The sequence below is a fragment of the Coprinopsis cinerea genome, assembly GCF_000182895.1.
Source record: "Coprinopsis cinerea okayama7#130 chromosome 6 map unlocalized cont3.6, whole genome shotgun sequence".
NCBI lineage: Eukaryota > Fungi > Basidiomycota > Agaricomycetes > Agaricales > Psathyrellaceae > Coprinopsis > Coprinopsis cinerea.
Window position 1 is genome coordinate 336,178 of NW_003307539.1, and position 22,303 is coordinate 358,480.

The following is a 22,303-nucleotide window of genomic DNA, read 5'->3' on the forward strand; positions in this document are numbered from 1 at the left end:
CAGAACGAATAGGGTACAGTAACGCTCATACTAGACAATTAGCTTCAATAAATGCCATGGCCTCGGCTGAAACAGATCGGCGAAAACATCGGATAGACTTCAAACCACGTTGTTTGGACTTCCAGTCTGTGTACGACAATGGTTGGCATTCACCAAACCTTCCTGTTTCGATGGCGACAAGTCTTTGCTGATACCATGCTTCCCTCCATTGACACCAGTACCCATAATTCTCGCCACATTCGTCCTTTTCCTAGAACCGGGCCAATGGCCACCACGACTTCGAGGATGTCTGTCCTTGTTCTAAGAAGACAATAAATTCATCAGAAGATACTAACTAAGAGTCGCTTTCAGCACGTACCATTGACACACTGGTAAGGTCCGCAAATTAAATCAAGTTCATCCGTGGTCAATTTGGTTTCGTAGTAGACCTTGGCTTCGACTTCCACGTGAACTGACGGCCCTGATCTGACGCATCCAGTCAATGTACACGAGATGCCTAAGGACCCGATCGCCAATATCCCCCCTCGTCGCAATGCTGCCTGCATACGGGGCTCCGAAAGGAGTGTGGTCCTGAGGTTGAGGTCGTAATCAGCCTTTGTAAACGTGTGATTCAGTGGTCGACGAGGGATTGGATGTGCCTTGAGGACGTTTGGATGAAGGGACTTGGAGCGGGCCAGAGGGTCCGAAATGTTATCCCTCGCTGCAACAAAAGATAGGCAATATCTGCTTCCTCCATTGTGTCCGGAAGCCTGCAAACGAAAAGCGCGTCTAGAGGTGATAAAACGGCGAGTTTCCAATCGACACCAGAATTGGACCAGTCGAAAATGAACAGCGTCTTAAAGCGATGAGCCGACTGGTACGCTACCTTTCTCAGGTATTGTAGTCTCGCGCAGCGTTCGAACGGGGCTAAAGAGTCGCTCTGGAGGTCGGAATTGTCGGTTGGGTGAGCTTGAATCCTCGACGCGCGAACTATACTTTATAAGGCAAAGTAAGGCCCCACCCAAACCCAGAACCAGTCTCGAGACGCTCGGGTGGCCCTCAGATACCGTGAGATGGACCGGAACCCTGATAGGTAGCTATGACCCACGGCATGGGTACTCCGAGGGTTGATTTGAGAAGGGTGACGGTGGAGTAGAGCTGGTGCTCTAACTGGTTTCCAGTTAAACTCTTGGGGTGGTGGAATGCGTCGTAAGCGGTCAAAAGGATACACATGGAAAAGTCGCTGGGTTGGTATACATGCTCTCCAGACGAATGCCGTTGTCCAGTGGCGAGGATGAAGGAGGTCTTCGTAGACGGCCTTAGAAGCGCCCGTGGCGCTGAAGTGGAATGGGTTCCTGGCCTCCTCTATACGTGTACGTGGCTTGCTTCCACAATCGTGGCCGGATGGGTAGTGGCCGGTATCTTTGTTGGTGTGAATCCGAATGAGCATCTGACAGAACCTCCTAGTCAGTCCACGCTTGTCCTTTTTGTAGGGTTAGAGATGGATTGAAGACTACTCACATGTTACGAAAAACCTCTGGTTAAACTGTGTGTTCGAGAGAAAATGACAAGAGAGGTAAGACGCAGATTGTATGGCTGCTTACTGGAGTCGCGGTGGTCGTTGTCTAAGATCGTGCGAGCGATGGAAGCACACGGGCAAAGAGAGGTAACGCGTGGACGTGACGGTGAGCAACCTGAGGGAGGCACTATGGCAAAAGCCGAGCGATTGACGCTGAGATTCATATTTGGTGCGCTCACATTATCGACGTGGTTGCCATTGCCTGGCTTCTCTTCATCTTCAATATGCTCATTGTGGCGGGACATTGTACTCCGAGTTTTCGAGACATTGTCGTTTTTGAGATCAGCGACAGCTCAGGGTGTGGCACGACCCGACGCTCCGGTTTCCAACTTGAAGCCCTGTACACACTTTTCCAGGAACACAAAATACCGACTGACACGAATACTAAAAGTAAAAGTATTCTAGTGCATTGCGCGAGAATAGCGTCTGTCCCGTTTCTGTTCCCTTTTCGCTTCCGCTATACATCCTCGACTCTGCAACTAACCAAACTGCGATAAGAAGCGAGGAAGCTGTTAACCGACATGACGAGGTCGATATCTGTTTGTTGGAATTGCCCTTCAAGCTGACATATTAACCCTTGGATCTTCTGCAGGAAAAATGACGTGTTTGCTTGTTTGTCCATCGAACGCACGACCTCTGCAAGGAAGCGTTAGTTGAACCTTGAATTTATGGACTGGCACGACTGGCTTTGGCCTATCTCAACTGTCGTTTTTGCCAATTGCGTGCGGGTATCCGACATTAGTTGCAAGGTTATAGCCTGGCTTTGAGCCACGTCTTGTAAGCATTCCTCCAAAACTCTGAGCTTCTCTGACATTGATTGGTTATTTCATTAGCTAGCTGTCCACTGATGGCACGGTTACCTTGATTTTGTTCTGCGTTCGTGGTCGGGATGTCGAGGCGCGTTTGATGCAGATAATCCAGAGCCCTCGATTGTAACTTCAGGCTACCAGCCAAGTCCCGTTCGATTTCCCGGTATTTGGTCTCTTCTGAGGCTTTATTCAGTCCCGTGGTCAGTCGTTGTAGTGGACCACTTACGCTGGAACGTGTCGGCCGGATTTACGTCTCCCCGAAGGTTTTCTAGACAGGGCTTGTAGACTTCGCTCATCCAGTGCGCAGCTGTGGTCGGTGGCCATTCCATCGACATCCCGACCAAGTGAACCACGAAACAGTCGATGAACGAGCATCGCTTGTTATCGGTAGCACACTGTGTGCAACCTCGGCACTGAGGGTCAGCTATACACGACTCTGGATCGTTGACGCATTTCGGATTATCACATGGCTTTAATCGGTCAATTCCGAGTTCGTGAAGGCCAGACCGTGCACTCACATTGGGACTGTTTTGACAAAAGCGAAAGATACCCTGCGTATCAGCTTCAGCCAGCAGTGCGATGTCCACCGGGGTAGTAAAGAGCGATTCGGACATGGTAGGATGGAAACAGGTCATTACAACGGCCTTGCAGCAGGGTTTTAACAAATCGATTCTGGCTCATTCAAAACTCGAGTTAATTCGACAGTAGAGATTATAATTGGCTGTCAGAATGGCTTCATCTCTGTTTCCTTTTACTCTCTTTCTTGTCCGCTCCACCCCACTTCCCCGGAAATCTCGGCCCCGGTTTGAGGCGCATGAATTCACAACGCCGATTGGCTCTGGAACATTGCCTCCCTGAGTGTCAATCAAAGTCAATGGAGGAGATGAAAAGCAACACACTCGCATGGATCATCGTCACGCCTGCACCTTCTTCCAATACACCTTTTCCCCGTCAACCTGCACCCAATGCACGAAGCTTTGTTGGTCTCGAAAAGTCTCTCTTTGAACCTGTCGGTTACAGAGGCAGACTCTTTGTACACTGAGGCATCGGGGTCGCATTCCATGCGATCTATTGGGCTGTCGACTAGCATGGCATCAACCATGATTGTGTCGCTGTTGGTGGTATCCATTGTTTCTGAAGTGACTTGAGGCGAGCCCGTTCGATGTTGAGAGTGTTTGCCTGAGTCGACGTTCATGTTTGGCTTGAAGGATTTGGATAACGGCATTATCGTTGGTGCTTTATATCGGTCAAGCGTCCAATAGACTGCCGAAACTTTTTCCGTACTTGTTCAGGCCAACTATTAGGCTTTGTTGAAGTACCGTACCTTCGCAGATGCTACACAGCGGTTTTTTAAAAGTTACTTTACTTTCAGGTGCCACGCGAAACTTGAACTCGGCTGCAATCCAAGGTTATATGGTTATTGGTTACGGTAATGCTATGGTTCCGAAACTTAGACGGCCATTGTAGGTCTGCGAGGGTATAAAAGGAAGGGAGGCTTTGTGCGGTGCTGAAAATACCTCCTTTAAACCAAGGACGATGCAAACCGGAATTGTTTTCAAGCCTGGTATCGAGTCTGATCTACTCCAGTGTAGTGAGTAACATCGTGCGATGGCATGCTTTTCCATGAACTATCCCATGGTACAGGTATCAGATATAATCAATATACGACGGATGGGATGCAAATCAAAGAATTCTCTATTCAGCGGCTGAACACTTATTATCGTTTCGTTGCGATGGTCAATGACAGAGAAGCGAAGGCGTTATGCAAAGACCCGACTCAGTTAATCTTCTCACTCCCGGTTCGCGACTTCGTTGATAGCTTCAGGTATCTCCTCTTAAAGGATTTGAGGCAGCTTGCATCATCCCATTCATTACCTTTCCGTAATATCACTATGGAGACTCTTCGAGCAGAGTTTTGTAGCCATTCGTGCTCAGTCGAATGCTCCCAGCTCTCCACGTTCCATTTAAAAGAACTTCCGCGTCCTCGATGGAATGTGGAATCAAGATTCGTTGTCTCTCACGCCGGCTCCTTCATTGAACAGATTCCTCGGATCGATAGAGCCCTGGTTCCGTCAACCATACCTACAGTTCCTCCAGCCGTCACTGAACCACATACTGTGGCTTCAGACGAGCACTTGCGTGTGATGTCTGATCTCGACATGGAGAAGATCGTTTCGGAATGGCAGGATGTCACGTCGCCTTATCGCTTTATGCGAAGCCCGTGTGCAGTGTGCTCTAAGTTGATTCCCAATTCAGAGCTGGTTATACTTGATCCTACTGAAATTGATCTCGAGATACTCGTCAATCCTTACCTTCCCGATGATGTTTACCCCGTTGATTATAATCTTGTAGCCTACAAAGGTGCCATTCTTTGTGCTAGAGGATTGGAGAACCCTCGCGAGCTCGGGAAATTCCGTGCTTGCAAAGCTTGCGCGAATGACCTATCCAAGGGGCTGATGCCCAAGCTAGCTCTTGCCAATTGGCTCTACTACGGTCGGTCTCGATTACCAGAGGATGTTCGTCGCGCTTTCGAGCAATCTACGATTTTCGAGCGGGCGATGATAGCTAGGGTCAGAGGGAATGGGATTTGTTGTCGCTTTATCGAACGTGATGAAGAAGACGAAGAGGAAGGTGTGCCGAAGGATCGACGTCGGAAGCGATCAAGACATGTGCGAGGCAACATCATGATGGCTCCTCTTGATGTTCTCCAAATGCATGACAGCCTCCCTCCTTCCCATACAGAGATAGCTGACACTTTATGCATTGTGTTTATTTCTCAAACAATGCCGACTCGAGCTACGATTGAAAGCTTTAAACCCGTTCTCGTACGGAAGAGTAGAGTCAAGCTTCTCTTGAAGTTCCTGCTCGCCAATAACCCCCATTATCGGCGAGTTCCAGGATTTATGGGCTATAGTGCAGACCGGCTCAACGCTTTGTTCGAGGGACATAATGATGAAGGCGTTCCTAAAGCGGTTCACTTCGGGTTCCTTCCGTTCAATGAAGGAATTGACACGGCGATTTCGTCCCATGTAGCTGGGTTGGACACGGCCTTTGAAGAGGATAGTAGCGAAATTCTCATGGAGAATACTGGTTACACAACAGGGGACCATACAGCCAAAAGTTATCGGCACATGCAAACTGATGCTGTAAATAGATGTCTTTCAGGAAAGCCCTTCCTATCTTCGCGTTCGGGTGCTCGCCCTATCCCAGATTTCGGGAACCCGTATATGCTATCTTGGATGTTCCCGCATTTGGATCCTTGGGGGTTGGGAGGGTTCTATCACCCACTTCGCACACGCTACGTGAGCATGGAAGAACAACTGTCGCATCTGCTTCAAAGGGAAGATTCTACTTTCGAAAAAGATCCCGAATTTGCTTTCGTTTTCTACAACGTGTTGCGTAAGAAGATGGTGAACACATCCATCCGATTTCGAGCCCCTGTGGCAACATATTCACGCATAGTCCGGGATATCCTGGATATCGATCGCCAGGTACTCACTTCACTGATTGAAAAGTTCAGAGTCATGCCGTGGTACAAACCAGAAATACTGGCTGAAAAACAGGTCCTCAGAGTGATGGCCTCGATCTCCCCTGTAGCCCGCCACGTTCCGGGGACAGTAGCTCAAAAGGTCATGATGAGAAACGAGATAAGAGGTGTCATCAACAACAGGGGCCCTCCTACTTTATTTGTTACAATCAATCCATCGGACGTAGATAACCCTATCGTTCGTATCCTTGCAGGGCGGTGTGAAACTCCGTCTCAGGTTAACGAGCTATTGTACGACCATTCGAAAGCTCGTGGTGCGATTGCAGTGGCTCATCCAGTGGCATGTGTTCAATTTTTCGATGCGATGATACGCCAATTTGTAAACATTGTTCTGCGTTGCGGGAGGGACGAGCCGGGAGTGTATGGGATATGTGACGCGTACTACGGTACGGTCGAGGCTCAAGGAAGGGGTACTTTACATTGCCATATGCTCGTTTGGCTACGAGGTCATCCGAGCCCCCGTATCCTGAAGGAATTACTGATTTCCGATACCAGCTATCGCAAGATGTTTCTCCTGTGGCTAGAATCCATAATGCAATCCGACTTCCAGTGCGAGAATACTCGTCGCTGGTTGAACGGGTTCGATAATGTTGAGAGCGTGTTAAAGTCACTTGGCGAACCGCATCCTGGGAGTCTGCTTGGTCCTCTTTTGCAGGACTATGGTCTACGGGACTTCAAGGAGGAGATGAAGAGACATACTGATAGACTTTTGCTGCGATACAACCTTCATAAGCATAGAGCAACGTGTTGGAAGTACCTCAATCCCAAAGAACCTCGTTCTGATGCAAACTGCCGGTTTGGTATGGATGGTGTAATTACGGCGAGAACAGAGATAGAGGAAGACACGGGCAGAATCAACGTAAAACGTCTCAACGGTCAAATGACTCACTATACCCCTTTAGTTACCTTCCTTGCTAAATGCAATCACGATGTCAAGTTCATCGGGTCCGGAAAAGACGCGAAAGCGTTCATGTATTATGTGACAGAATACATTATGAAGTCCCCCATAACCGTTCACGCTGGCCTTGCTGCTTTGTCTTACGCCATCCGTCAGACGGAAAGAAGGTTCACACCCTCAACCAATACCCTGACCAAACCCGAGGTCGTTTCCGCCATGACCACTGCAGTAAACAGTATGCTCGGCCACCAGGAGGTGTCGCACCAACAAGTCATGCGAGATATCATTGTAGGCGGTCCGGAGAGATACACAAACGCTGTCTTCCAAACTTTCAACTGGGGAGAATGCCTTCGTTTCGTTAATATTACGCACGAGTTCCGGGAAAAGGGTATCGACGTCCCTCACGATCCTACGTTGGACTCGGCTATCAACGAAGCATCGGGGGGATTTGTTTCTGTGACTCCCCAATCGGACGACGTTAGTATCAGTAGTGGGCGTTTGGACTACGTTTATAGATCTTCGTCTTCGAAGATTGGTCGTATGGGTCTGTATACCTTCCTTGCGTCGACGAGGAAGGAGAGGATTAAGAGAAACGATGACGGTGACATTGTGCACCGGGAAAATAGGTTCCTCTTTTCGGCCGCGCACCCCCAAGTTCGATCTCATCTTCTTGTGCTACGAAGGCATTCAGTCGTCCCGGTTCTGTTAGGACCAAACTTGGCCAGGTCGAATGCGTTGGACGACCAGGACAACGGATGGTGTCGAGATATGATTATTTTATTTAAACCTTGGAGAAACCCGTTAGATTTGAAAGAAAAGGAAGAATTGTGGGTTGAAAGTTGGGCCAAATGGAAGCCTAAACTGGGTAGCGAAGAGTTAAGTATTATCGAAAATATGGCCCAGCTTGCTGAAGGGAAGGAACTCGGCCCCCGGCATAAACGCGATCGAGCGCAAGCAGACGGTGCAGGTGGTTTCCGCGACATCGGCCGCGAAGTGGAAGAGAATCAGACTATTCATTCGGTGGCATTCTACGAATCAAACGCCTACAAGGAAACAAGCTCAGAAGAACTACAGGAAATCCAGGAAGTGCCCAGTGGTTACAAGCTGACCCTCGAAACACTCCTTGGTTGTGATAATGCTAATGCTTTGTCGAAATGCTATCCGAACGACGTAGAGGGCAGATCCACAGTAGAAGAGACTTTGCTACGCTCAGATTCTGGGAACGGGATGGAGTTGAAGGAGCTTGACGAAGGCTTAAAAAGTATCGTTGAGCAGCATGAGAATGCGCTGAAACACCGAGGAGGTGGCTCATTGGTTTCTGACCCTGACATTGATATGGACGAGGAGATTTGGGAAGGCCATCTCAGGCTACCTGCCGTAACAATCGTCTCTGCAGAGGCGCTTGATACCAGACCCTTTGGCATTCGGACGGTTCCTGCGGAGGATCCTAGGAGGGAGGTGGTGGCAAAAGATGTGTCTGATTTACAAACTTCACCCATACTTACTGATTGCACATCGCGGATCATGCCCATCGCTTAATGGTTCAGCGGCGAGGGCTCTGTCCCTGCTCCTCGGCCATCATCAAAGCCAAGGCTCCGGGGTGTGGGCTACCATCAACTCACGGGAGGGCTTTCACTGGTAGCGCCATCGCTACTGGCGCAGCCCAGCCTTGGGCTATCAGGGAGCGGGAATCCCCCGCCCCATCAAAAGCCGATGGAAATTCGCACCCGCCAATTATAGCCGCCGCAATTCGCACGGCCGCCTGAAATCCGATGCATGAAACGATTCTTCCGCCCTTGAACCGCTCCTCACGGCTACTCACGTTTTTCAAAGAACTCCCCTCTGAGACCATGAGACGTCTCAGTCGTGAAACAGACGGTCAGAAAGCTGGAATATTATTAACATCCTTAGTCTAGTATCCAATTATAATACCCCAAACCCCAACCGATTGTCAGGGTTGCCAGGGACGCGCGTAAACAACGAGGCAGCATCACGTCGACTTAAGAAGAGGCGACTCATTGGAGTTGGAGCCCAACCGTCATGTCGCACACGGAAGAAGTGGACCTCCTCAGCATTGATGACCCGGTTTCAGCGCTCGAATTCCTTGGCCACACTGCTAGTTACTTCCATGCGCTCTGCTTCACCAAGTACACCGCCCCTACCAAGCCGCAACCGCACAGCGAGCATCTCGCAATAGAGTACCGACTACAACTTTACCTTGCTTCAAATATTGTTATGGATGCACTCAAAAATCAAAGTAATTCCATCCTGGACTTGCTTACGCGCGCGCACTGATTAACGTCCTCTAATATCTTTGGCGCAGTTGTCATCAATGAAACCTTCGAAAATCTCTTAGCACAGGCGAAGAACCCGCAGCACAGGGTCGATCCCGAATTCCCTCCCAAAGAAGATGGAGTCAGCCAGCTAGTCAGCGGGCCAGCCCACGTTTGCGATCGCAACGGTCGTCTCCTTTTCCTCCACCTTCCGCGCGTCCTGACCGCTGTACAACTTGATATAGTGGAGGAGGCATGTAGGGACCTCGTCAATGCCCCCCATTCAAAGATGGAGGTAAAGACGGACGGGTCCTGGAGGAGTCAGGCCAAGTATTTTAAAGACACATCCACGTCCGAATTTACACCTGGCGTGCTCAGCCTCTCCCCCTGTTGGTTCATGCAAAATCACCCAGTAAGTGACCAAAAATAATATGACTGTGAATAGCCCGGGCTGAACAATTGACCACCTAGCCACCGAAGCATAAGCCCATGGTTTCCGCTTCCATCCGCCGACGCGACGGAAAGGACGGTGGGATTCCGTTCGTGAGGGCGATGCGGGAGGCGTTTAGTCTTATTGGAGCGGTCCTATACGTTCTGAATCCCTCGCAATACGAACAAGGCGTAGAAACGTGGCAGAAGCTGGCGGCGACCAATTGCGAAGGTTCCGCTCCGAAATGCGCCGAGCTTATGGCTGGGGTGTTGAGGATCTGGGCGTCCCCGTTTACGGTCACCCAGGTCATCTCAAACCGTGAAACACCCTTCCATTTTGACACACTCGGAAACCCTAATTGGTACGATTGTCTTCTTACCGTCGGGAGATACGGAGGGGGCAGATTAGAGTTGAAAAGGGTCGGCCGCCACTTTAGATACGAGCGGGGAACTATGGCCTTCATTCTTAGCCAGGTTCTTGAGCACGGTGTTGCTGAGGTTGACGGTGAAAGGATCTGTCTCGCGAGCTTTATGAGGCCCGAGGTGTTGAAGTACATCCTGGAGTGGCGCGCGCATGCCAGTCGACCTGAGACGGTCCATAGTATTGAGGAGCGGTTGGGGGTACCAGAGGCGGAAAGACGTGGTATTTAGATAGAGACAGTTTCTAAACGTTTTTCTTTCATAGATCTAAATGGTAACGCTGCCTGAGCTGTCCTCTTGGAGATGCGGCGTTTTCAGGGCGGGGAATTGCGCTTCCGAAGTGGCGGTATTCCATCGGGCGGGCAATTCTGCTGCCAACGTGGCGGTATTCAATCGGGCGGGGGCGGATCTGACGGAATTGCCGCGTTCAGAAATGCCGCTTATTTCCCGCCTCCTGTAATATTCTTTCCGTCGAGCGAGCGTGGTTTCCCTGGAGCCAATGTGATGCCACCCCAGATAGAGTGGGTAGAGGCAGATGTCCGAAATGCGGTTGACCGCGGCCTGAAGGGTTGGAATCACCGACTGAGAGTTGCTGTCTAACATGTCGGCCGCTCCATCGCGATAACTAGCCAGTCCTTGCAGGCAGTCGGCCATCGAGTCGGTATAGTCTGGCGTGTAACTGACGGACGGACCCTGAGAGGTAAGGAGAGTGCAATAAGCCCTCCAGGCGGTTAAGGACTCCTGTATGCCGTTCAAGTGCTTTGGGGGCGGGTGACCAGCGGCTGTATCCTCTTCCAGGTCAATACCATTCCACTGAATCACATTTCAGAAGCGGTCGTAGAGAGACAAGGTTCCTCTCACCTTCCACCAGGCCAGCGGCATCACCTCATGGAATGGCAGTGGATCTATAAGCCATCCTTCCGCCTTTGAATAGTCGGGGCGGGACCCTTTTTCTACCTCGTCGAAAATGACGTCCCAATCCTCAACTAGCTTGGCGGTGAACTCGTTCACGTAGTCGCCCATCGGAAACATTTGGGACATCCCAACGAAATGCAACGCCTGTAGCTATGTGTATAGATAGATGAATAGATGAGTTTCAAACCGATCTATAACAGTTCCAAAAGTTACTTACGAACTCTGCAGTAAATTGGTTTTGTCGGGATTTCCAAAGGCGGCCGGTAGGGTCACGGGCGAAGGCTGTGAATGCCAATTGTAGTCTGATCGCGACGAAATCATGAAAAGAAATCCATTCATCTTCAGACAAAGTGGCGAAAGATATCGGTTTAGGCATGCAGGCAAGAACGTCGCTTCCAAGTGGTAGTACTAAATTACACCGCTACTATTGACTCATTGATTCTTTATCTGATTTGCCCACGCCAAGACATCCGCCACCACATCCCGCGACAGCCCATGTTTGCTAAGTCCCTCAACCCGAGCTGCATGTCGGCGACGGTCCTCTTCTAGCCTAGCCTTGACGCAGAGGGCTTTCCAACGGCAGAAGAGATTCACCGCCTTAGAAATTTCTCGTGCGGTGAGGTCGATATCTTTGGCGACGATTTCGGAGCATTTGGCGATGGAGTCAGCGCATTGGGCGAGTTGCCTGGTGCTCAGGTCCGCCAGGCGGTTGCTGGGAAGCGGGGGCTTGTTGAGCGGGAGAAGAAAATGGCGCTGATGGCGAAATGTCTTTGCGATAAATGATACGTTGCTGGCATCCCAATTTTTTGTGGGGTCGAAGGGTTCCCACCAATTGCATTCAAAATGTGCGAGAAGACGGTCGGGTACTTCCTCGTTGTTGGCGGTGCATGCGGCAAGGATAGGCATTGGGTCACCAAAGCGGAGGTAGGCGACAAGGGAAGTCAATTCTCGATGAGTGTCGCCGGGCTTTATGGTTGGAAAACGGGCGGCCGCAAATCCAAAGAGGGTGGTTACCCAAGTCTTGAGATAAGGTTAGGATTTCGTATTCGCAAAGTAAAGATAGTGGTCAAACACACCACTTCCTCGAAGAGAATTCTGAGAAATTCCGCCCTTTGATCGATGGTCAATTTTGCGAATTGGTGGGCGTATGCGAGACCCGCCCCCCGAAGACGAGAAGAGAGATAGTACATGAATTGTTGCATCGTGGCCCCGTCGAAGTTGTCGAGATCGGTAAACATGTTTGTTACAAGCTCGGGGGAGTTGCCCGGAGGGCTATACTTGAAGTCCATGATAGTTGATGAACAACGAAAATGAACAACGAAATCGATGGAAAGTCTACGATCGGCTTTTGCCGAACTTGAACTCCGATTTTCAGGCGGGCATCGAAGGCGGATACCGATTCACTGGCGGGAACCAGTTGGATATCAGTCGGGTTATTTTCAGGGGGCTATCAGAAGCGGGGTACTATTAGGCGGGTACCGGACGCCGATGCGTAGAGCATTTAGCGTAATCCTTAATGGGTTGAGTCCATAAAATCCTTAAAAGCCGCCTTGGCTTGGAACGCCAACTTCCGCCATGATGCGGCTTGACATGAGGCAACCGCTTGCACTCCCGCACTGTTGCTCACTCCACCTTTACCCTCCCATTCATCTGCCTTTCTTTCCATATATCTAACCGTCCATCCCATTTCAGCACGCACAAGAAGGACTTCCTCCTCCCACCGCTTGAGGCGGGACGTCGTTCGGAGCCAATTGAGGCGGCAAACTGGGCGGTAGTCGTGAGCGGATGCAGGCAATAAAATACAATCGCACCCACTCTCAGCTAGGAATTCCGGGCTGTCGGTATTGCCCGTATGTTTCCACCCCCAGATCCAGCTGACTACCTCGTGACTCTGTCCCGGTGCATTAGGTTGGTAGATCGACTGAAGCGGTTTGGCATCGCCCTTAAGAAGTGGGCGGTACTTGTCCTTGACCGCGAGATCGTCGGTGAGTTGCGTGATCGCCCACTGTGCCTGGTTGTATACCCTGGTGTGTCTTTGAATGGCCTTTTCCGCCGACGAAACGGCAGCATATCCCCGGGTCTTCTGCGCTTTGTTCTCCGCGAGTTGGACGTTAGCTTTGAACAAGAACGATTTATACCCGACTTGAGTCCGAATGTTGGCCAGCGATTCGTCCGCCTGGGCCTTCCTTAAGGCTAATTCCGCTTCGCGGGCAGACTGTGGAAATATGGAGCCTGCATGAGGTTCTGAGGACGGCAGCAGCACTGCCAACTTCTCCAAAGGGCCCTTCTGCAACTCCTGAAACGGATTAATGTTCATGTCTAGATGGCCGCATTCGAATTCTTCGCAAGTACAAGGCTCGCGTATAGGGGCGAGGAAAAAGCGTGCTCGCGGGTCGGAGTCGTCCGCCTTACTGGGCGCCAGGACTGGAAATAACATCAGCCCTTCTTCGAAGTGTTCGTCGTGTTTAAGCTTGAGGGCGGCACGTTTCCTTTCCAAGTCCAACTGTTTTGAGTCAGAAGGTGTGCTACCAAGATCCTTTGCCAAAGTCATTGTATCGATCCTAGACAGTCATCAGGCGGGGAATTTTATAGCAGATAGTATCACATACTGCAACTCCTGAATTAGAATTCCTTTTTGAATCCACGATGTCATTCCCACATTTCGACTCGAATTGATTTCTTCCGTTATGAGGCGCGCCTCGACAGTTTTCCGAGATGGTGCTTTGGGTTTCGGACGATTTCAGCCGCTATACCCCTTTCTATTCATTATGGTTTTACCTTTATCTATCGTTGACATCAAGATATCCATGGCTTCTGGGACGTGATTCTCGCGTTTCCTTTGAGCTTCCTTGAGTTGTTGATCCCATTCCGCCCTTTGGTCCGCTGTTGCCGACGACTTCAACATTTCAACGGCCTCGGTGAATTCCAAAAGGTTCGTCAAAGCGGTTTTTAGTAGGCCCGGAAGCGACACATCTAAAATAGATAGATTGTAAGTTAACCATCAGGCAAATAGTCTAACGGGGGTGGCCCCTGTTTAATCAAGGCGGCTATTTTATGGGTCGGCCGCCCGCCCCGCCGTGGTCATTCGGGTTCGGGTACCGCCAGCGGCCGACAACCGCCTGATTACCGCTACATTTAAACAGGCGGTGATGACTCACGGAGGTTGGTCAATTTCTTCCAATTGAGATCCAGGAGCTTGCCATCCAAAACCTCAAGGCGATGTGCCTCGGTCATTGTGCTCGCCAGAATCCCTGTCGGGTTCAACAGTGACCAGTTTGATTCCAAAATCTCACCGGTATTCCACCCAAGCCCATCGATGTACAACGGGGAAAACCGGGGAAGACACCTCTCTTGGTGGCCGTGGACGTGGAATTGTCCAATGCCGAACGTCATCGACTTGTACCAGGGAAGGTCAAGCTTCGGGCTGTATCTCTGTGTGCGGGAAAGGAGGTTCTTCCAATATTGGCAGCAGATATCGTATATGAAGACGACACACCTTGTTTTGGGTGAGACAACAGTCTTCAACCCTTTGCACAACGAATAATCCATGTTCATTTGGCGTTCCCCTTTTTGGAAGTCCACGATTGACGATGGGACAAAGGCACCATGGCGAGCGCATGCCAGAGCCCCAATTCCAGTCGCGTCGTATCCCTTGTGCCCTTTATTCTTATCGGCAACTGCACGATGCTCGTTGCAAGTGGATGGCTTAAACAAAGATCAGAACCCCGTGACTTCACCACCTGCCCTCGACCGTACCTCGACTTCCTCACTAGCGGAACGCAAATGCCGCTTGTACTCTTCGGACTCGACAAAGTAACCTTGGCCCCGCTTCAGAAAGAGGTCCTGACCTGCTCCTTTTTTACTTTGCCGAACGCAGACGAAGTTCCCGTCGGCCACGAAGGACATGGCAAATTTCCATCTGTTCACAGATTTGTACTTTAGCAATCTGATTTGAAATATAAAAGATGTTTGGGACGAACGTTCTGCGGTCCTGTTCCCAATTCTCTTCAAGGTTGATGTCGGGCTGTGGACATGCTGCACAGAATATCGCCAGGGAACCAGGGGAGCTAGCAGCCTCGCGAGTAGTGAACCCAAATTGCACCAACTCCTTTAGATGTCGGAATTGTCTGGCTGTCCGTAGAAGTTCACGATGGCGATTCTATGCTTTGCTGATCAATGTTAAAGATTGGTGGGAAGGCATCACTTAATACCCACCGGTACACAGTCAGGGAAATCAGGATTGGTGAGTCTGCGCAGCTTGCTGAAGTATTCACTCGCTGAAGTGCGGCATTCTAGCGAGGCGAGATTGAAGTCGTGTAAAAGCTCATAGGTGAATACTGTCTCCACAGCCTTGAAGGTACTCGGGTACAGCCCACCCGCCACACACTGCTCGTCCAGGGATGCTGCGCCAATACAGGCACATGGGTAAACCACAAGGCGATGGATGCCGTTAATGTGAACGATTACCATCTCTTGACCCCAACCATCTTTACCATGCTTTGGACTGGCCCCGAAAGAAAAGTCGGTATGATTATTCCAATCCGATATCGACGAGGCGATGAATTCTTCATTGGTATGATCGGAAACTTGTGATGGCGGCAGTCTAGGGCATCGTTGTCCCTCATGTCCAAGGTAGACTGAGATTCCTAGTTTCCAGAGCCACGACGGTTCGTAAAATCTCCCTGTCCACATTTCAACTCGATGAAGGGGGTGACGGTGATGAATGTCGCGGCAGCATGTCGAACAAAGGCTTGGTGTTGCAAAGCAGGAGGTACACCGCCATAACGGTTCGTCTGCTCCACATATGTCACATGCGTTATCTTCCCTGCGAGCGTGCTTCTGCACAATGGTCAGTACCATCCCCTTGATATATACAGTTTATCCTTGGTCATATTATGTATGTTATATACTCTGTAGCCATGCAATCCATGGTCGCATTCCTACACGATACAAACACCATATCTATGGCACCACTCAGAGTACCTATTCAGCTCGATAAACCTTGTACCACTCCACTACATGACCATGCTGCCCTTGTCTACTCACGTTTCCCCCATCCCACCCATGACGAGGTACACATATCATGCCTGATCTCACCCAGCCACATAGTACTAGTGGTGGACATCGCTATGGCTACAAGAACAGCGCTGTACAGGGGAGTGCCGAGCTGCGAAGCCATGTACGTTCCAGCCATCTCAACCTCATGGCTACGACGATGGTGACGTGATGCCCGCACCTTTGTGATCCGTCGGCGTAGCCATGACTGTCCCGTTCCATCACTTTTCGGCTAAGGTCCCGTTTCGGCTATCAGCTTTGTTATCAACCATAGCCAGGTTCACCTCAAATTTTGACCCCAGTCCTGAACAGCAATTCCTCCATGGCGCCCTCCGTTAAACTCATTGAAAAGCTCGACGAATTATACAACCTTGTCAACTCAGTCTCTCAGTGGAGTGAGCACGAGGTCAAAACCAAAAAGGAACGGCTTATCCGAGTCTCGGTGCGTCTCAGACCTTTTAGAGCTCATCCCCATCGCCTAACGCCGTTGAAATAGCTCAAGTTTCTCCAATACTTCAATGAGGACAAGAGCCTCACTGCCGACGATCTTTCTCCTGTATATACCCAATGGATCAACACCGCACTCAGCGTCTCCAAGGACCCCCACTCCATAGACCTCAAGCTCCTCGACAACCCTGACTTCAAAAAAAAACCGCCTCTTCTCGTTAAATATCCACTCTCCTCAACCGTCCCGCCTAACACCAACGTCAAAACTGAGAAAACCCAAAAGAAGCAGGATTCAGGTGATGCCCTTGCCGTTATGTGACATGTCCGATCCTATCACTTACCAGTGCACTTAAGGTCGGACGAAGAAGCATGTGGTCTTCCAGGACGACCAGGACGCTTCTAAATCATCGGTCACCAGGTCTAAAACCTCGCCTTCTGATTCCTCGGGCAAGGCCAAATCCTCAATGGCGTCGACAGCTCAAGGACGCAAGCGGCCGTTGCCCGAAGACGATGCCCCGCCCCAAGAGCAGCCATCTACTCACGACACTCACGAACCTTCCTCCAAAAAGCCCAAGGCAGCTACGCCTCCACCTGTCGCTCGGCCCAGACCCCGACCCATTCCAAAACCATTAAAGCCGGACCAGCCATCCGACAAAACATCAAACATGTTCGATAAGAATCCAGTACGTTCCAGTAATACCTCTTGCTCTTTCACATTCTCTGCTCACATGACACTGTAGTACCCGCCCAAGCGTTCCCCGTTGCCTCAACAACGCCCACCCACCAACTCGTACCCATCGAACGACGAAGTAGAGAAGGATCAGTCGGCCCAGGTGACTAATCCCATCCCCAAAATGGTTGACAATAGGCCTGACAACTTCTCAGGAGCCAGTCTTACGGTTGCGGTCGCATTCGCCTGACTCAGATAAAGCAAATGATGTAGGTAATTCATGCTCCTGCTTGTCATCAGCCCTCACCTGTGTGTAGGACGAAAGCAAGCATTTCGGGCGCCGACTCCCGTTACCGCGCTCCTCTGACCTCCCCCAAGGAAACCTTCCTCATGATGTGGCGCAACTCCACCACCTCTACAGCCAGTTATCCGCCAAACTCAACGAAACGGAAGGTCAGACGCGCGCCCTTATGGAATACTACCACGCAGAACGACGTCAGCTACTGGACGACAATGCCTCCCTTCGAAAGCAGCTGCTCGACAACCAGCTCACTTTCCGATCGCACGAGAACCAGATCAAGGTACTGCAGGGTTATACCGACGAACTCGAGGAACGCATCTCCGACTTGGAGCATCATGGGAACGAGAAACCTTCCCAAGTAATTCACGGTCGGTTGGACAAGGTCGAGAGGAAGTGCGCCGAGCTTGACAAGGAGCTCAAGGCGCAAAAGGTGAGGCTCTACTCGTATTTTGAGACGATAGTAATCATGGTAACCCAATCCTTCTCCCAACGCAGGCCGCGTTTGAATTCGACGTTTCCAACTTCATCGATATGCAAGGCCACCCTGGGCAAGCAGGACCCCACCTGTACAACCATCCGGAGGTGTATCCGCCGATTCCACAGACTCACCCCATCATCCAAAATAATACCCAACCACCCAATACCCACTCCGATTCTCCCATCCCTCTCGTCCTTCCTGATACTCGTCCAGCCATTGCCCCAAACCCCCAAACCACTCATTCCCAGCCTCAGGGTTCGCAAGTACATCAACTCGCACCACACGGTCCTAATACCCACACTCACCCTCAAGCCCCTCCCGATACACATCCTCCCGGCCCACAAATCGCTCTTCCCCAGTCTGGCAACTCGCAAGCGCATCATGCCATCCCACAAGGTCCCATGGCTTCCTTCAACAATCCCAATGCCCCTACCTTTCCTAACCCCGGACCGAATCATTCACATAGTTCAGGGGAACCTGTCTCATCGCACCACCAGCAGGGTTCCCGATCAGCGACCCCAATCAACCGAGGGGAGGGAGGAAGCACCAAGGAATGAACACGAGTAGGGCTGGCGTGCGGCGTTTGGTAGCGCACTATTCATTCGTGTACTATAATGACTTACAACATTGACTATTAATAATAATATAACTACCTCGCTTTCGAACAACCATTCAGATTGCGAGAATACATCTACCTCTAAGTGAGACTTCAATAACATGGGTGAGGTGTCCATCGAGCATCTTCGTGGATTAAGACCATACCCACATTGATCAAGTCGACCCTGAATTGACCATCTCGACAGTACCATGTCCATGATTAAACCTTCGAGTATATCGGCATAGCCATGGTTAAGATTAACATGGGTTTTGAACCATAGCCACGGCGTTCAAACCCTCGAGTACATCAGCATAGCCATGGCGCAGATGTACATGGGTTTTGAACCATAGCCACGGCGTTCAACCTTCGAGTACATCCGCATAGCCATGGCGCAGATGTACATGGGTTTTGAACCATAGCCACGGCGTTCAAACCCTCGAGTACATCAGCATAGCCATGGCGCAGATGTACATGGGTTTTGAACCATAGCCACGGCGTTCAACCTTCGAGTACATCCGCATAGCCATGGCGCAGATGTACATGGGTTTTGAACCATAGCCACGGCGTTCAAACCCTCGAGTACATCCGCATAGCCATGGCGCAGATGTACATGGGTTTTGAACCATAGCCACGGCGTTCAAACCCTCGAGTACATCCGCATAGCCATGGTGCAGATGTACATGGGTCTTGAACCATAGCCACGGCGTTCGATATTATAAGTAGCCCACAATTATCCGAGCAATCAAATGTCATTCAGAAAAACAAATAAAATACAATAAAAAATCAAATACCCTAGTCAAAAATGCTACTTGTTCCTACCACGGGTTCTTACACGAGAGGTGCTCTTGCTTCCTCCTCCCCTCTTCCCTCGAGAACCAGAATTACCCCCTGTTGATCCTTTCTTTGCTTGTGGTAGCGCGTCATTCTCCTCCTCTCGAACGCGCTTACGGGTCTGGCGGGGAGTGTCAAGCTCTCCAACGGATAGCACTGCTAAGCCCTCAAGCATCCGTTTAGAACTAGGAGGACGACGATTAGTCGAAGCCACCCTTTGAGAGCCCTCCCCCAAATCTTCAGGTTCCCGAGAGCGAATGGACGACCGAGGGGGTGCTATCTGCGTGAGCTCATCTTGTTCTGGGGAAGACGACCGAGACCGTGAGTGCGAGCCCGATTGGGAGCGAGAGTGAGAGGGAGAGCGAGGTGGCGAACGAGGGGGCCGAGGAGAGATAGTGGGAGCAGACGTCTGTATGATCATTGACAAAACATCAGGCTCGGGTGACGACGACGGGGAGCGACTTGGAGTGACGGTGGGCTCCGCAGATCGAGACCGTGAGTGCGAGCCCGATGGGGAGCGAGAGTGAGAGGGAGAGCGAGGTGGCGAACGAGGGGGCCGAGGAGAGATAGTGGGAGCAGACGTCTGTATGATCATTGACAAAACATCAGGCTCGGGCGACGACGACGGGGAGCGACTTGAAGTGACGGTGGGCTCCGCAGATATTCCTCGAATATCTTCGCGTATGGGTGAGGACGACATCGAACGAGTCCCCTCCATTTCGGGAGAGGACGATGGGGGACGCCTCGGGACCACAATGGGTTCCAAATCTATCCCCTGCATGTCTTCAGGAACTGGTGAGGACGACAGAGGGCGATTGAAGGTTATCTCTTGCAAATCTTCAGGATCGGGAGAGGGCGATGGGGCAACTGTAGACCATGGTGTATATGTGTCAGGACCAGTTTCTAATACACCCAAATCAGTTTAATTACCTCGTATTGGCTGGGGGTTCAGATCCCTCAGATCGTCCTCTGAGTCATCCGAGACCGAACCTTCATCCGTATCAACCTCGACGTACTGTCCTTTCCTGCGGCCTGCAGTCCACGTTCAGCCTGAGTTCCAACACCGGAGGTCAGGCTAAGTGCTCACCTTCTGTGGATGGGGGAGGAACATACGTCCCCATCTGCCTTGGGAAGTTGGCAGCTTTGGGTCTTGTAGCCCCTCCCTTCGTGCGTTCGAGAACGGCCTTCCACAGGAACGGCGTAGTAATATTCGGATCTTGCTGGCGCTTCCAAAGGTGCTGGTACAGGATGCGCAGGGGCAACGAGTCGATGTCCCAAGGATCCCTGAACGGCACGTTCTCCGGGAAGTACTCCTCGTCGACGTACCGCCTGTACTCCTTCCCCATGGGTGTCCAAGGTACGGATGGGCGTTGTTTTCCGAGTGGAAACACCGACGGGAGAGGGTCCGATCCGCTAGCGAGAACTAGAACAATGGATCAGCGTGGATGCTTCTGGATGCTGTGGACCACATACCGTAATAGCGAGTCAGATAGCTTCGAAGGACATGGCGTAACCAGACTGCGGGCTGCAAGCTGCCTTTCGATGACCATGGAGGGAGGAGGGGTCTGCCGTGCTCGTCCAGTTCCAAGGTCCACAATGGTCTGCCTTTGGACGCGGACGAGCTATCCATCGCTGCATTGGGATCTGCCCCCTCCTGCGCGTTGAAAGCCTCCTCCACCCACACATCCCACCGGCCCTTCAGCGTCGCACACTCCGCGGGGTTGGTCTCCTTGAAGGACTTCTCGCACCCTCTGAGCTCTTTGTTGAACTCGACATCGAACGAACGGCGTGAACCATCCATCTTCTCGAATCCGACCAGGAGATAGACCCTGGCATTCATGTCGTTCATTAGCCCAACGATGAAGTCGAAAATTCTCGATCTTAGGAACCGTTCCGCGACCCTGAAAGTAACGAAGATGTTAGTTAATTAGCATGCATGGTACGCAGACGTTTACGCACCTTCGACGTTCGGCAAGGGGAGGGCCCATTGCCAACCACGTCCGCGCCTTATTCCGGTAGTACGCAACTTCGTCTGGAGTGAGGGCGTTGAACAGAAGAGAGGTGGCTGTCTGATATTTCGCGAAGGGCTTCACAGAAGGATCGAGTTGGTCGCTGAGCATCTTCGCACGAGTGAGAAGAGCCTCATCTTCGTCCTGCTCCTCCTCATCGTCTCCTACCCGTTCCTCCTCCCCTTGGTCCTCCTCCTCCTCCTCCTCCACCTCCTCCTCCTCCTCCTCCTCCTCGCCGCCCTCATCCTCATTACCTCCCTGGGTCGACAAACCGATGGACTCCTCGTCCTCGTCTTCGTCTGGTCCCGAAGGGACGTAATCGGCTTGTTCAGGTCTTATGGCTTCAGGGGGAATGACCTCGTCTTCGTCGTCGAGCAGTTCCCGAAGGTCTGGCAGTTCTGGAGCGGGGCTCTGGGCCATCAGTTTGGCGAGGAAACCGATCGCACGCGATCTCTCATACTGGAAAACCAGGCGTGCAGTCCAGCGCATACCCCACGGTTTCTTCGTCGGCCCCCTTTCGTACTTGATATTCTCCTCGAACCATTTATTAACAGCCTAGGACAGACGCGTCAAACACCGCGAAAAGGACACGCCAAAACGCGTGATTTACAAATGAGAACTTACGCGTTTCATTCTCTTCTCCAACTCTGGAGACATCTCCAGTTCCGTCATCGCCTCCCAGTCTTCCTTTAGTCGTCGACACGCTTCTTTTACCACCAAGCCACGTCCTTTCCGGTCATCCTTCCTCTTTCTCTTCATTCGGTAAGCCTCCAGTTTGGTTTTGAGGTAGGCGGTTTGGGTAACTGAGAGACTGTACGCCTTGAGATTCTGGCCCCTGGAGGACTGGGTGGCAGAGGTCATGATATGCGACAATGAGCCCTGAAAATTGGGAATAGATGATCGATTGAACGACGGTGGGTGAGGGAAAAGGAACAGGATTTGACGCAACTTTATAGCCGATCGGCAGCTTTATACCATATACGTACTCGCCTGGATCGTAGATCTGCGATCCTAATTGGTCGATGATATGTTGAACTTTGGCGGTAGACTACACTTACCTCTCTC

The 22,303-nt window shown here is 51.1% G+C and overlaps 9 protein-coding genes across 9 annotated transcripts; 3 read left to right on the forward strand and 6 right to left on the reverse strand.

The window, feature by feature from the left end:
• Window positions 1-250: 250 nt before the first annotated feature.
• CC1G_12984 (hypothetical protein) lies at window positions 251-1,803 on the reverse strand (the record flags this gene model as incomplete). The annotated part of the gene is made up of 4 exons (XM_001841375.2): window positions 251-300; window positions 359-465; window positions 1,088-1,284; window positions 1,738-1,803. The coding sequence occupies 4 exons, from the start codon at window positions 1,801-1,803 to the stop codon at window positions 251-253; spliced, it is 420 nt and encodes a 139-aa protein (XP_001841427.2).
• A 505-nt stretch (window positions 1,804-2,308) lies between these two features.
• On the reverse strand, window positions 2,309-2,981 carry CC1G_15519 (hypothetical protein; the record flags this gene model as incomplete). Its single annotated transcript, XM_002910932.1, has 3 exons — window positions 2,309-2,550; window positions 2,594-2,762; window positions 2,886-2,981. 3 exons carry the CDS (start codon window positions 2,979-2,981, stop codon window positions 2,309-2,311), a joined length of 507 nt encoding a protein of 168 aa, XP_002910978.1.
• A 1,530-nt stretch (window positions 2,982-4,511) lies between these two features.
• On the forward strand, window positions 4,512-8,351 carry CC1G_12986 (hypothetical protein; the record flags this gene model as incomplete). Its single annotated transcript, XM_001841377.2, has 1 exon — window positions 4,512-8,351. The coding sequence occupies one exon, from the start codon at window positions 4,512-4,514 to the stop codon at window positions 8,349-8,351; it is 3,840 nt and encodes a 1,279-aa protein (XP_001841429.2).
• Window positions 8,352-8,852: 501 nt separating this feature from the next.
• On the forward strand, window positions 8,853-10,165 carry CC1G_13531 (hypothetical protein; the record flags this gene model as incomplete). Its single annotated transcript, XM_001837580.2, has 3 exons — window positions 8,853-9,069; window positions 9,136-9,497; window positions 9,557-10,165. 3 exons carry the CDS (start codon window positions 8,853-8,855, stop codon window positions 10,163-10,165), a joined length of 1,188 nt encoding a protein of 395 aa, XP_001837632.2.
• Window positions 10,166-10,201: 36 nt separating this feature from the next.
• CC1G_15520 (hypothetical protein) lies at window positions 10,202-12,138 on the reverse strand (the record flags this gene model as incomplete). Its single annotated transcript, XM_002910933.1, has 5 exons — window positions 10,202-10,747; window positions 10,796-10,999; window positions 11,067-11,241; window positions 11,310-11,869; window positions 11,926-12,138. The coding sequence occupies 5 exons, from the start codon at window positions 12,136-12,138 to the stop codon at window positions 10,202-10,204; spliced, it is 1,698 nt and encodes a 565-aa protein (XP_002910979.1).
• Window positions 12,139-12,362: 224 nt separating this feature from the next.
• CC1G_15521 (hypothetical protein) lies at window positions 12,363-15,319 on the reverse strand (the record flags this gene model as incomplete). The annotated part of the gene is made up of 8 exons (XM_002910934.1): window positions 12,363-12,613; window positions 12,665-13,410; window positions 13,459-13,570; window positions 13,628-13,822; window positions 14,008-14,554; window positions 14,606-14,768; window positions 14,830-15,008; window positions 15,065-15,319. 8 exons carry the CDS (start codon window positions 15,317-15,319, stop codon window positions 12,363-12,365), a joined length of 2,448 nt encoding a protein of 815 aa, XP_002910980.1.
• A 176-nt stretch (window positions 15,320-15,495) lies between these two features.
• Window positions 15,496-15,974, reverse strand: CC1G_15522 (hypothetical protein; the record flags this gene model as incomplete). Its single annotated transcript, XM_002910935.1, has 2 exons — window positions 15,496-15,674; window positions 15,896-15,974. 2 exons carry the CDS (start codon window positions 15,972-15,974, stop codon window positions 15,496-15,498), a joined length of 258 nt encoding a protein of 85 aa, XP_002910981.1.
• Window positions 15,975-16,226: 252 nt separating this feature from the next.
• On the forward strand, window positions 16,227-18,357 carry CC1G_13089 (hypothetical protein; the record flags this gene model as incomplete). The annotated part of the gene is made up of 7 exons (XM_001837582.2): window positions 16,227-16,346; window positions 16,401-16,647; window positions 16,706-17,034; window positions 17,092-17,184; window positions 17,237-17,290; window positions 17,339-17,752; window positions 17,818-18,357. The coding sequence occupies 7 exons, from the start codon at window positions 16,227-16,229 to the stop codon at window positions 18,355-18,357; spliced, it is 1,797 nt and encodes a 598-aa protein (XP_001837634.2).
• An 846-nt stretch (window positions 18,358-19,203) lies between these two features.
• On the reverse strand, window positions 19,204-22,099 carry CC1G_13090 (hypothetical protein; the record flags this gene model as incomplete). The annotated part of the gene is made up of 6 exons (XM_001837583.2): window positions 19,204-20,096; window positions 20,160-20,261; window positions 20,317-20,652; window positions 20,703-21,130; window positions 21,189-21,793; window positions 21,863-22,099. The coding sequence occupies 6 exons, from the start codon at window positions 22,097-22,099 to the stop codon at window positions 19,204-19,206; spliced, it is 2,601 nt and encodes an 866-aa protein (XP_001837635.2).
• Window positions 22,100-22,303: the final 204 nt, after the last annotated feature.